Genomic DNA, 11,826 nt, shown 5'->3' on the forward strand with positions numbered 1-11,826 from the left:
TTATATAAAAATCGATATTTGGTGGGAAATATGAGTGATCACAGATTATTGCCCTTTTTCCTCTAGGACGTCTTATTACCGATCTATGAGTGATTTTATATTTTTCATATAAAAATCGATATTTGGTGGGAAATATGAGTGATCACAGATTATTGCCCTTTTTCCTCTAGGACGTCTTATTACCGATCTATGAGTGATTTTATATTTTTCATATAAAAATCGATATTTGGTGGGAAATATATATGAGTGATCACAAATTATTGCCCTTTTTCCTCTAGGACGTCTTATTACCGATCTATGAGTGATTTTATATTTTTCATATAAAAACATTAACCGATTAATTCTAACCCCGATTAATTATTTTCTAATTAACCTATTAAACCAGAAACCCGAGTAATTGAATACCCTAAATATCTACATAGTAAAATAACAACAAATTGAGGTAGTAGCATCTTTTTGCTTATATATCAGCTATTAATGGTTCGATTTTCTCGATTTTAAATAGCAACCTAAGTTGGACAATATTGGTCCTTTTCCAAAATGGTATTACAGATGTCAACTGACAGCTATCATTTTCTGTTGACAAATTTGCAACCAGAAATTTGTGATTGCCCTCTGACAATCCAACTGAAGTTCTGTTGACATCCCTAATCGTCCCATTATATAGCCTTGCGACTCACGTTGAAATGTATAAAAAAATGGTGAAATTATCTTTAACAATAATAGTTATTAGTATGTAATAATGTTATTAGAGGGATATACCTTTATTTTCAATTTCGCAACCGATAGAAAAAAAGTTTTTTTTGTTTGTTTTTTTTTTGTAATTTTATTGATTTAAATATAAGTATATTGCGACTCATATATAATTCGTAGATTTATTTTTTTTTTCAACGAACAAAGTCGAGATATTTATAATAATTATTTTTATTATTCATTTTAAAATTACAATTAATAATATGAATGATTGAATATATACCGAAAGAAAGAAATAAAGAAATAACTAAAGGCGGTGTATATAAATGAAGAAAAAAAGATGAGAATGAAATGTTAATATACACACACCAATAATCATTTTACGATTTTAAGAATTTTTTTCATTAAATTAATTTGTTTGTTCTTTTTAATTTGTTTTTAATATAAATATATATTTTTGAGTATATATATAAAAATTACATTAAAACGTTATAATATTTATAAGAATTTAAGAGAAAATTGAATTGAAAAGAACTTTTAACAAAACGTTTGGGGAAAAAATAATATAAAAAAAATTGGAAAAAGAAAATCTAAACAAATTAAAAGAAAACTTACCCCCATTTTCACAATGTTTAGTTATTGTTTAACCTATAGTTATACTGACAGTACAACTTGAAGTAAAGAAATAACTAGACATGGTGAAAATAGTGCTTAGAAAGATTTAAATTATAAAAAAAACGTTTTGTAAAATAGTTACTTTTCTATATTATTAAAGTGATTAGTTTCGAAAACAAAATATCGTAAGTTATTTGATATTTACTCATTTTTTTTTTAAATAAAAAGAAGAAATAAATAATTTTCTTTTATGATTTACATGGTGAAACATTTTTTAAATGTTAATCTCGTAAACATATTAAAGTTATTATAAAAGGAAAGCATTTAACAATTGCTTACACAAAAAAAAAATGATGAATATAAAACAAATAATAAAAAAAACATAAGTTGTCGAGAGCATGAAAAATTAAAAGAATTGTTTTTTAAGAAAAAAGAAATAAATGTATTAACAATTTAGCTAAATGAGTTAAAGCAATTACGTAAGAGAAAAATTTACTTTATTTGAAGTGTTTGTTATTGAAGAAGCTCAAACTTTCTTTTATCAAAAAAAAAAACTGAAATGAGAGAAAAAAATTCAAATTATTAAAAAAGTTGTAAAGCTTACCTTTTTATAATCGAGAAGAACAGAAAAATTAAGATTGATTTCATTTTCTCCAACCACATTTAAATCTGTAGTAGTAAACGACCAAGAGATTAAGTTGTCCTCCCTTGTGTGTTGCTTTGAAATTGCTGTCGTATATGAGCAGAGTAATTGCAGTGGAAGTAATGGAGAAGAAATTGTTTAACTCTAAGTTATATGTTTAATGTATTTGAATTTGCAGACTAGTTAAGTGTTGAAAAAGTTTAAAGTTGCATGATATTTTTGTTGCTTAGCCACCATCATCAGCTTAAATATCATATCATATTGTTGTTGTTGTTTTTAGGTTTGTTATTATTAAACTAATATTAGGGAAAAGCAGCTTCTAAATATGCACTACTCTTTTACATTGATATTTATGTTTAGTATTTTTTAAAATTGCGACGATTTCTGTAGCCACCGCCACCACCACCGCCTCCAGAGTTGCGAGAACGTTGACGATTGTTTTGATTGTTGCCATAGTTTTGTACTTTGGCTGAATATTTACCCGAAGGCGGCGAATAGATTTTCTGATCTGTTGCATTTTTTGTTTTCTTTTCTTCTTCTTTACCGTTTTCCGCTTTGCCATCGAAGGTTATGGGGGCGTGACGTTTAGATCCAAGTTTATTCTGGAATTAGGAATTATAATAAAGGAATTACACATAAATTTTTCAAATACTGAAAATGTTAACTTAAAAAAACATTAAGGGTCCTCATGTAAACGTTTAAAAGCCTCGCAAACTGTGCAATCTGTGCATTTTTACACTCTCGCAAATGAAATGTCAAAAAATGTATGGAAATTCGTTTGCACAACTCCGATAAGTTTGCGCGACAATTTAGGCTCGCAAACTTGAATTTATTGTGCATTTGATGAATCAGCTGCTTTTGTTTACTTTTATTTATAAGAAATAAAAATCAAATAAAATATAAAAATGTTGTGCATGTGAAAATTGTGTAACTTTGGAACAGAATGATTGTATTAAATGGCATTGTGTATGAAAACATTAACCAACAGCTAGAATATAAACAAAATCTTGCAAACTCTGTATATCACCGTTTGTTCCAAAGATTTAACTTTCATTCAACATTTTTAAAATTAAAATTTATACAATTTGAAAAATTTGTTAAGGCTTTTGTTGAATTTATTTTTATTTGACATTTATATCAAATAGAGAGAAATTTTCTGTATAAACTTGCACAACATTGATAAGGTGGGTTCATGAAACACGTCGCGCAAATTTGCACAATTGAACAAATGGCAAACATAAGCGTTTAAATGAGTACCCTTATTGTTTTATTAAAAATCGTTATTTTTACAAAAAACTGTTTTTCAATTTATAAGCGTCAAATCGTTTTTTATTCGAAACCGTTTTTACACTAAAAACTTTTCACAAAAACATTTTTTTTACATTTCTAAAAAAAAATTAAATTTTAAAAAAAAAATTAATTTTTAAAAAAAAAAAATGTTTAATTTTTAAAAAAACAAATGTTTAATTTTTTAAAAAAAAATTTAATTTTTTAAAAAAAATTTAATTTTTTAAAAAAAAATTTAATTTTAAAAAAAAAAATTGTTGGTTGTCCAAAAGCAGGGAAATTGGGTACCAACGAATCGTAGCCGATAGACCTATAAAAACGATTTTGCTCATTTATGCATCGAATCATAACTTGCAATGAAAAATGGATCCATTACGATCGTATATGAAGCCCTGACAACCAGCCGAGTCGATACCAAAGCCAATGCTTTGTATTTGGTGGGGCCAAAACGGTCCAATCTATTATGAGCTGCTGAAATATTGCCAGACTATCACAGGGAACTTGTACCGAACAAAACTATTCGTTTGAAGCGAGCGTTGGCCCAAATATTCCATCTTGACAACACTCGTCCACATGTTGCAATACCTGTCAAAAACTATTTAAAAGGAAGTGGTTGGGAAGTTTTTCCTCACACGCTTTATAGTCCAGACCGTGCCCCGACCGACGTTTTAAATTGCAAATACTGTTTTCTACTCTACAATAAGTTCTTTTGCACGATAAATCAATGTTTTCTGAGAAAAGTTTTGAATTTCTAACCATATCTACAGATAGTTTTCTTAACAATACTTACATTTTTACGTTTAACCCATGACAATTGAATTTCGTGCTTGAAACTTGGTGGCGAATGGAATAAATCTCTTATTAAAGTGCTAATATTTGATGTAGTCTTCAAAGCAGTCAATTTTAATTGATTTTCTTCGGTTTTCAAATCTTCGGCTGATTTGCCTTTAACAGCTTCCTCTAATTTTTTAATATAACTAAAAATATAATAAAACAATTATTAGAAACAATACAAAAATGCATAATTATTCTTTGCAAAACTTACCCTTGAGTACCTCTGGCCAAATATTGTAATCTAGAGCGAAAATCTTTTAATTTTTCGGCATCATTAACAAATGACAAACTATCGGGATGTTTTTTGCCCAAAGTGTGTACAGCATGCAATAAACACTCAGCATGTGAAAATTGAAAAGATGGTGGAGGACTAATAATGTCTTCGTCATCTTTAAGCTGAGGTAGAGGCATGTACTCCTAAATAAACAAAATTTAATATAATTTCTTAAATATTTAATGCAAAGAAAACTTACTCTCAATACTTGATAAATATTGTCAATACGTTGTGTGGCATTTTCTAAGACATCACAATATGCACACATTTCAGCAAAAACTTTCAACAAACGCAATTGTACTTGATCTTGTGCGGCTGCTGTGGCTATCATATTCCAAGTGCTCAAAGGTAATAATTTATCACAAACATAAACCACAAATTCTGTTGATTTTATGGTATTCTAAAAGTTAAAAATTTCAAACATTTTTTATTACAACAAAGCTATTTTTCATTTTAGTTTTTATTTGAAAACTTACCGAAAAGTATGGCATGGCGTGTGTGGCACACTGTATGAAACGTTCAACAATTTCATCTTCTATGGTTATAGCATCAATGTCAGCATTAAGTTCGGCTTGTTCTTTGGCCAAATTAACTAATTCAGCATGTCCTGTTATGGTTGTGCCGAGTTTAGTGCTTCCCAAAATATTCATACACAAGTGGAATTCATCGGCCGTAACATCCTATTATTGTTAATAAAATTTATTTAATAATAAGTTATGTTTATGTTTACTTTTAACATCATACCTGTAAAATTTTCTTGATTTCATCAATAATAAATTCTTCAATTTCCTTGGTAACTATCGTTGGTCCCATGGCAAATAGTTTGGTGGCAATAAATTTAAAGCAACGTTCACGTGTCGGTTCATCACCATTTGAAATTTGTGTAAAGATACCAGTTAAAGAACCCTTGCAGTCCATCTAAAATTTAATATTTAGAAGAAAAAAAAAACTAAATAAAGAGAAAATATGCTTGATTATCTATAATTACCTTGATAATAGTTTGCAAGGAATTGTTAACTTGCTGCAATTCCAAAGGATCATCCAAAACCAATAACTGGGCTAAGGTGTCACCAACTTTGGCTGTTATGCCTACGGTGTCCTGACATAATTTAGGCAAATCTTTAATGGCTTGGCGGCGTATCTATGAGAAAATTGCAAAAATAATTATTATTTAAGAAATTATAGGTTAGAATTAAAAACCACCAACAACAAAAACTATATATTCACCTGCATATCATCATCTTCGCATAAATCTAATTGTGCATCAATAGCGGTATCAGATAAATCCGGAAAATGTTTGAAAAATTTACCAATAAATTGTGAAGCTAAACGTTTTTCCTTCGATGAGCCTTTGACGGCTTTCAAAATGTCCTTGTATTCAGAAACATGCTAGAAAAAACAAAATAATATTTAAATAAAATTGTTTTTCATTTTCTTTTATATATTCAACTTACTTCTGATATTTTGTCACCAGCATCCGATAAAATTTCATAACATTTATACAAATGTTCAATATTATCCATGTTTAATTCTTTAATTATGTTTTCCTATTATTGTATACAAATATAGCGAGCGTCTATTTTCCCTCGTAGACAAGTTTTTTTTAATTTTCCGATTACTTTTTCGTTTGCTATTCGTTATGAAAAGACTTCCGAATTAGCGTGTATTTCCTAAATATATTACTTATTTAAATTTTCACAACTATTAAATTATTTATATTGCTATATAATCACTAATTTCACAATCATTTAATTATTTATTTATACTTGGTAAATTATTTGCTTTCATGAAAAAATCGCGTGTATTCCCGCTGTTAGACAATTGGTGGAAGAAAAAACAAATGTAGAGAGAAAAAGGAATACGAAAAAATGATGATGCCGATATTTTAGCGTTGCCAACTTAAAAAACATAGACTTCGGCTCATCTGGCTCACTTCAAACAAAAAAAAACACACAAACCGTGCATTTCTTATGGAACTGAGTGATTTCAAGGCCCCAATTTCTCATTATCTTGAAACTTATTAAGTTTTAAGATAATTTTGTATATAAAAAATATAGTTTTGTTCATATGAACCGCTCACGGTGTCGGCTCACAGTGTTGCCACCTTTTTTGAAAACTTGATGATGCCGATGTTTTAGTGTTGCCAACTTTAAAAAAGCGGTGATGCCTACACATTTAAACTGCAAATATGTATTGTAGTGTGAAAAAACGCTGCTAATTTATATAATTTATTTTTTAAGTTACACTACAGATTAATTTTTGCAACTTCAATTGGGGCACTATATATATGGATTTTGACATATTTTTTAAATTGAATTCGTACAGAATACCGAGCTTTACAATAAAAAATTATTCAGGGTCCAAAAAGTGGTGTATATAGCTAAACTTGATTCTGAATAAATGAAATAAATAAACAATCACTAGCTGCTTTCAAAAAGTTTAATTTTAAAGCAAAATCTAGGCTTGATATCTTCTAAAATAAACGATATAAGTTATATGCATACTTTAAGATAATGATTGAGAACAATTTTTAATGATTAATCCATATATAGATAAAACTAGTAAAAAGTGGAGGTAGTAGTGGTTTTCGCTTACATCTCAGCAATTTGTGGGTCGATTTTACCATATTTAAATAGCAATCAATTATGTATATAAGTTATTTGGAGCTTTGGTTTCATTTCATTTTTACAAAGCTTCTCTGGCCCCTTTAGTGACTCAGTATTTTGCTGGATAGTGCTTGTTTTTATTATAGTTTTACAGCATTGAACTAATTAAAGATTCAATCGTCTACTTGTAAATCGTCATTCCCTTAGTCCCGGTCCACACAGTGAAACATTTGCTGCAAAACATTTTTAAATTCTCTTTTGAAACTGCATTTGTGTCCACACAGTGAAGTTTTTGCTTTTCAGTTTTTGACATTTCTGTACAGTACGAATACGAACGAATAAATGTGGATGACATACTCAACAAAAACTTCATGTACATGAAACAAAGTTCCCTTTTTCATTCCTCTTTCCCCTTTCATCAACAAACTCAAATGTTTTGCAGCAAATGTTTCACAGTGTGGACCGGGACTTATAAACGCATCTAATTAAACTTAATTCGTTGAGTTCGTATTTTGCCTTTTTCCAATTTCCCTCAGATTTTCTAGAGATTGAGACCTGGCGATTTGACAGGCTACTTCAAAATACGTTCTTCAATGTGCTGGAATCTTGTACATGGTCCGGAGTATTTTTTCAAGGACTTCTTCCAAAAAAAAGTTACTCAGTGTTGTTTTTTATCATTTATTTTCATTAATATCGCCATCGCATGACGACCCAACTACAATTGTTACTTATGTATATGTTGCCAACTAGTTTGTTTAGTTTAACAAATACAACTCCGTGAATTATTTCAAAATATCTGCTTTTGAAAACAAAAACATAAACAAACCGGATGAAATCTTTATTATTTTTATAATTTTAAAACGTTTCTAAAAACACAATTTAGTAAAAAATAACTAATATTAATGAATAGCTATTAGAAATGCAAAATGTTGTCTTTTCTGGTGCAACCGGTTTTAAAATGTATGCATTTTTTGCATGCAGTTGCAGTGTTTATACTGACCGCCAGTTATCATATGGGACGAGGCATATTTCTACTGATAATACAAGTATGCAATATTATACGAGATATATTAACTGCATTAGCTATTATTGGAGAAGAACTTTATCGCTTTGTTTGCGAACTGAATACCAGCATTGCAGCTGTTTCGAATTATATCAGAAGCTCCGCTAATGGTGGCATTAATTGTGTGCTGGAAGCCGTGGGTGTTTTTATAAAACACATAAGCAAATTTTTTATCAACACACGTTTGCACACCAAGCTTCTAGCTACTCAAATTGGAAGCTTTATAGCTGATTTTTTAAATTTATTAAGAAATGCTTTACTGTTAATAGCAGACTGTGCCTGGTGGTTAATAACTCTGTTGCCCAGATGGTTACTGTATGCTTTAATCGCTGTGGGAGATTTTATCGTAGAAAGCATAACCGCAGTACGCAAGGCTTTAGTTTATACAGTGCAGGTTATAGTGGAAGATGTTTTTCGTTTGACAATCGGTATCGTTTTGCTATTTATTTTGTGGCACAATCGTAGAAGAGTGGGTTTGGCAATTTTGAGATTGCTTTTAAAAGTGAAAAGAGTAAGTATACGGAAATGAATTTTCTAGAAAATTTGTATATATATTGTTGTTTTCTTCTACAGTTTATTCGATTATGTTGGCTTTGTTTAAAGCTTTTAATTAGACGAATGTTTAGACGTAGAGTAATTCAAACTCTTACTACTCCAACACGAACTTTGGGGGCTCAAAGACGATCCCCATTACCCCGCCCAAGTATTTCTCCCAGTAATAGTGACAAATCGTTGGATTCCACACAACGTTGCGTTGTTTGCCGAGATCGACAAAAATGTGTTCTGTTGCTGCCCTGTAAACATTTGTGCCTTTGTGAGGAATGTGCGGATTATATGTTCTTTACTTCCCAAAGACAAAACTGTCCTCTGTGTCGTACATTTATCGATCATTCGATGTCCGTTTACATTTAATGCCAAAAAAGAATTGACAATTTTACTAAGACAATGCTGCATTTAGTGGTAAGTTTAGTTTTTAGAATTTTTTAACCTGTACAAAGTTTTTTGTAAAATAAAACGAAATATAACGAAATCTGATCATTCAATATATAAATAGAAAGTATTCAAATTGATCGAAGTATCCTACGATCCATTGGAAAAGGATTAATTACTATCCACTATAATAGTACTATATATGTATATGCAATAATAAATTTTTACTTCGTATGGGAGGTGCCACGCCCTATGAAAAAAAATGTTTTGTGAATAAAATTGTAACCGATTATGGCCTATTGTCGAGGATTCTGTAACTGAATGAATAAAAATGTTTGGAAAAAAGTTGGTAAAATGTTGGTCGTTGGAAAGAAATGTCTATCATTAGATATCCATATTTCATATTTTAATGACTAAGTAATCCAGAAATAGAGGTTGTTTTTAGCTTATATCTCTGCCATTTGTTGATCGATTTTTCCAAATTTAAATAGCAATCGAACCGAACTATTGCAGATATATTGATGTATCAATCAAGTATGTAAATTATTTGGGGGTTTCGGAAATTAGATTTCAACAGACAGACGGACATGGTTATATTGACTCCGCTTACTACAACGATCAATATATACACTATGGGATCGCAAATTCAACTTTGGATTTGAGATTTCTTTTTTTATATATTCCATTAAAAGTCAATTTTAATTATGATTTAATTAAAGCGTTAATATGTTGTGTATACACACATAAGAAGCCTTTTTACATTATTTTTTATTTATTTAAATGTATATTATATAATTCTACCGCAGTAGTTTTCAAACAGTATTAGATTAAATTATTGTAAATACTAAAACACTCGCTATTATATAAGTTTTAAATTCCAAATTAAGTTAAAATAAAAAAAATTATATATTCGAAAAATCAAGTAAACTAAGTTTGAATACAGTGATACAATACAAAAAATTATCTTAATTTTTCTTTAAAAATGTTTGTCGTCCATCATTCACTTCGTTGCCCAAACTGTACGGAACGAAATGTAAAATGCTTCCGGATTTAGTTGGAAGGAGGTTGTTTTTGATCAGGGTTTGAGGGTGGTGGATTAGTGTCGGGTTGATTAGCACCGGCGGAGGAGGCACTTGATAGTTGCTGAGCAAAGCCCTGGAATAGCTGCAACATATCGTTGGGCATGGGTGGTACTGCACCACCATCTGGCATACCGCCACCACCTCCTTGCATGCCAGAGAACATCTGACCAATGGCGTTCATAACTGCTGGATTTTGGGACATTGATTGCAGGGATTCCAAATCAATGTCAGCAGTGCTAAACAAATTACGTATGGCAGGATTCGTAAGCATGGCATTAAGACCCTCTGTCAATTGGGGTATCATGCCGGTCTGGGCATGATTGCGAGCGTTACGAGCCACCTCCAAGTTGTTGTGATAATCTTGATTTTCTGGTTCCAATTCAATGGCTTTGGCATAAGCCTGTTGGGCTTCTTCATATTTGCCCAAATTGGAGTAGGCAATGCCTAGGCGACCATAGGCTTTGCCATAATTGGGGTTATACACTAAGGCTGACTTACAATCAATTATTGCACGCTCATTATCGCCCAGTCGTATGTAGGCCGCTGCACGATTACAATAGAATATGGGGTTCTTGGGATCATAAGTAATGGCGCGATTATATTGCAATAATGCTTCATTATATTTGCCATCCTTCATCAAACGATTGCCTTCATTCTTAATAGTCTCGGCCATCTTAAGTGTTTCGGGATTCTTTTCCATATAATGCGTTTCGTAAAGGTCAAAGAGCGAAACTTGTTTGGCTTTCCCCTCTGTAGCTGATGCGGCGATTGTATTTCCGGCCGCTGACGAGGTTTGTGATTGCTGTTCGGCCTCTTCTTCGCCCAGATCAAAGGCTGCCTGTAGACATTGTATGGCCACTTCACAACTTTCTTGGGCATCAGGCGTAAAGGCCTGGCCATCGATTTGTTTCTTCAAGTAGTCAATAAAGCTACGTACAAATGTTTGTTGAACTTCGTCTGGCATGATTTAAGTTTTGTATTCTTATGAAATTGTTTAACAAATATTTCTGTTTTTCTATATTAAAACACCTAATTTACTTTTTTCTTTTCCTCGTCAATGCAAAATGTGACACTTTTCTTTTTTTTTAATATGCGGTCTACAGCTTATGTCAAATCAGGTCGCATTTAAAATGGTGGAAGTTGCGGATATCTTATGTAAATTCTGGTGAATACATGCATTTTTTATATATGGAGTTTGACATAACAACGTTTGGTTGTATATTTTTTATATATGTAATTTGACATTTCAACGTAAAAATGCGATAATCAGCAGTGCATTCGATGACGTCTAATTAAATTCGTCTTATGTCAAATCATTTACTACTTTTTTATTCTTTGTGTAGCAGAGTTGTATTTATTGGTAGCAAGAGCAAGGTATTACAGTAGTGGCAAACAGAAAACAGTGTAATTAAAATAAGTGAAACTGCATTAAGAGTTACCGTACTGAATATATTTAGGAAAATATTCTAATTGAATTTCATATCTTAATTCGATGATATTATTAATCGGCAGATCAAGATAGCTACAAGATATCAATTTAATTTCATATTATACAAACACACAAATTAATTGCATCTTTTTATCGATTTATTATTTTTTTTTTTTTATCAAGAAATGGTTTTTTGGTAAAAGTAGTTTTTTTTTTGAAAAATTATTTATTTGGTATTTTTTTAAATATAATAAAATTTATATTTTTCTTGGTTAAATGTAACATTAATAACACAGGGCAACAAAATCGCAAAAAATTTTAGATGCTTTTTAAACCACTAAACAATTTTGATGTATTGTGGTTTCAGTAG

The 11,826-nt window shown here is 30.6% G+C and overlaps 3 protein-coding genes across 3 annotated transcripts; 1 reads left to right on the forward strand and 2 right to left on the reverse strand.

Annotated features, from left to right (window-relative positions):
- Nucleotides 1-797: 797 nt before the first annotated feature.
- cass (cassowary) lies at nucleotides 798-6,183 on the reverse strand. Its single transcript, XM_065501280.1, has 9 exons — nucleotides 5,801-6,183; nucleotides 5,574-5,735; nucleotides 5,335-5,487; nucleotides 5,091-5,264; nucleotides 4,823-5,026; nucleotides 4,546-4,746; nucleotides 4,284-4,489; nucleotides 4,029-4,215; nucleotides 798-2,553 (listed from the first exon to the last, which is right to left on the reverse strand). Exons 1-9 carry the CDS (start codon nucleotides 5,867-5,869, stop codon nucleotides 2,308-2,310), a joined length of 1,602 nt encoding a protein of 533 aa, XP_065357352.1. The 5' UTR covers nucleotides 5,870-6,183; the 3' UTR covers nucleotides 798-2,307.
- Nucleotides 6,184-7,805: 1,622 nt separating this feature from the next.
- On the forward strand, nucleotides 7,806-9,045 carry LOC135951369 (E3 ubiquitin-protein ligase RNF26). Its single transcript, XM_065501008.1, has 2 exons — nucleotides 7,806-8,526; nucleotides 8,589-9,045. The coding sequence occupies exons 1-2, from the start codon at nucleotides 7,879-7,881 to the stop codon at nucleotides 8,925-8,927; spliced, it is 987 nt and encodes a 328-aa protein (XP_065357080.1). The 5' UTR covers nucleotides 7,806-7,878; the 3' UTR covers nucleotides 8,928-9,045.
- Nucleotides 9,046-9,641: 596 nt separating this feature from the next.
- On the reverse strand, nucleotides 9,642-11,136 carry Sgt (small glutamine-rich tetratricopeptide containing protein). Its single transcript, XM_065500517.1, has one exon. The coding sequence runs from the start codon at nucleotides 10,989-10,991 to the stop codon at nucleotides 9,996-9,998; it is 996 nt and encodes a 331-aa protein (XP_065356589.1). The 5' UTR covers nucleotides 10,992-11,136; the 3' UTR covers nucleotides 9,642-9,995.
- Nucleotides 11,137-11,826: the final 690 nt, after the last annotated feature.

Source organism: Calliphora vicina, chromosome 2 (genome assembly GCF_958450345.1).
Source record: "Calliphora vicina chromosome 2, idCalVici1.1, whole genome shotgun sequence".
Lineage (NCBI taxonomy): Eukaryota > Metazoa > Arthropoda > Insecta > Diptera > Calliphoridae > Calliphora > Calliphora vicina.

Excerpts from the sequence above, each read along its gene's own strand:
- cass (XM_065501280.1), bottom strand. The coding sequence starts at position 5,869 with ATGGATAATATTGAACATTTGTATAAATGTTATGAAATTTTATCGGAT. Across the intron at positions 5,488-5,573 it reads GCGAAGATGATGATATGCAG|ATACGCCGCCAAGCCATTAA; the intron begins GTGAATATATAG and ends ATTTTCTCATAG. Across the intron at positions 2,554-4,028 it reads CATGGGTTAAACGTAAAAAT|AATAAACTTGGATCTAAACG; the intron begins GTAAGTATTGTT and ends TCCTAATTCCAG.
- Sgt (XM_065500517.1), bottom strand. The coding sequence starts at position 10,991 with ATGCCAGACGAAGTTCAACAAACATTTGTACGTAGCTTTATTGACTAC.
- LOC135951369 (XM_065501008.1), top strand. The coding sequence starts at position 7,879 with ATGTTGTCTTTTCTGGTGCAACCGGTTTTAAAATGTATGCATTTTTTG. Across the intron at positions 8,527-8,588 it reads TGCTTTTAAAAGTGAAAAGA|TTTATTCGATTATGTTGGCT; the intron begins GTAAGTATACGG and ends TTTCTTCTACAG.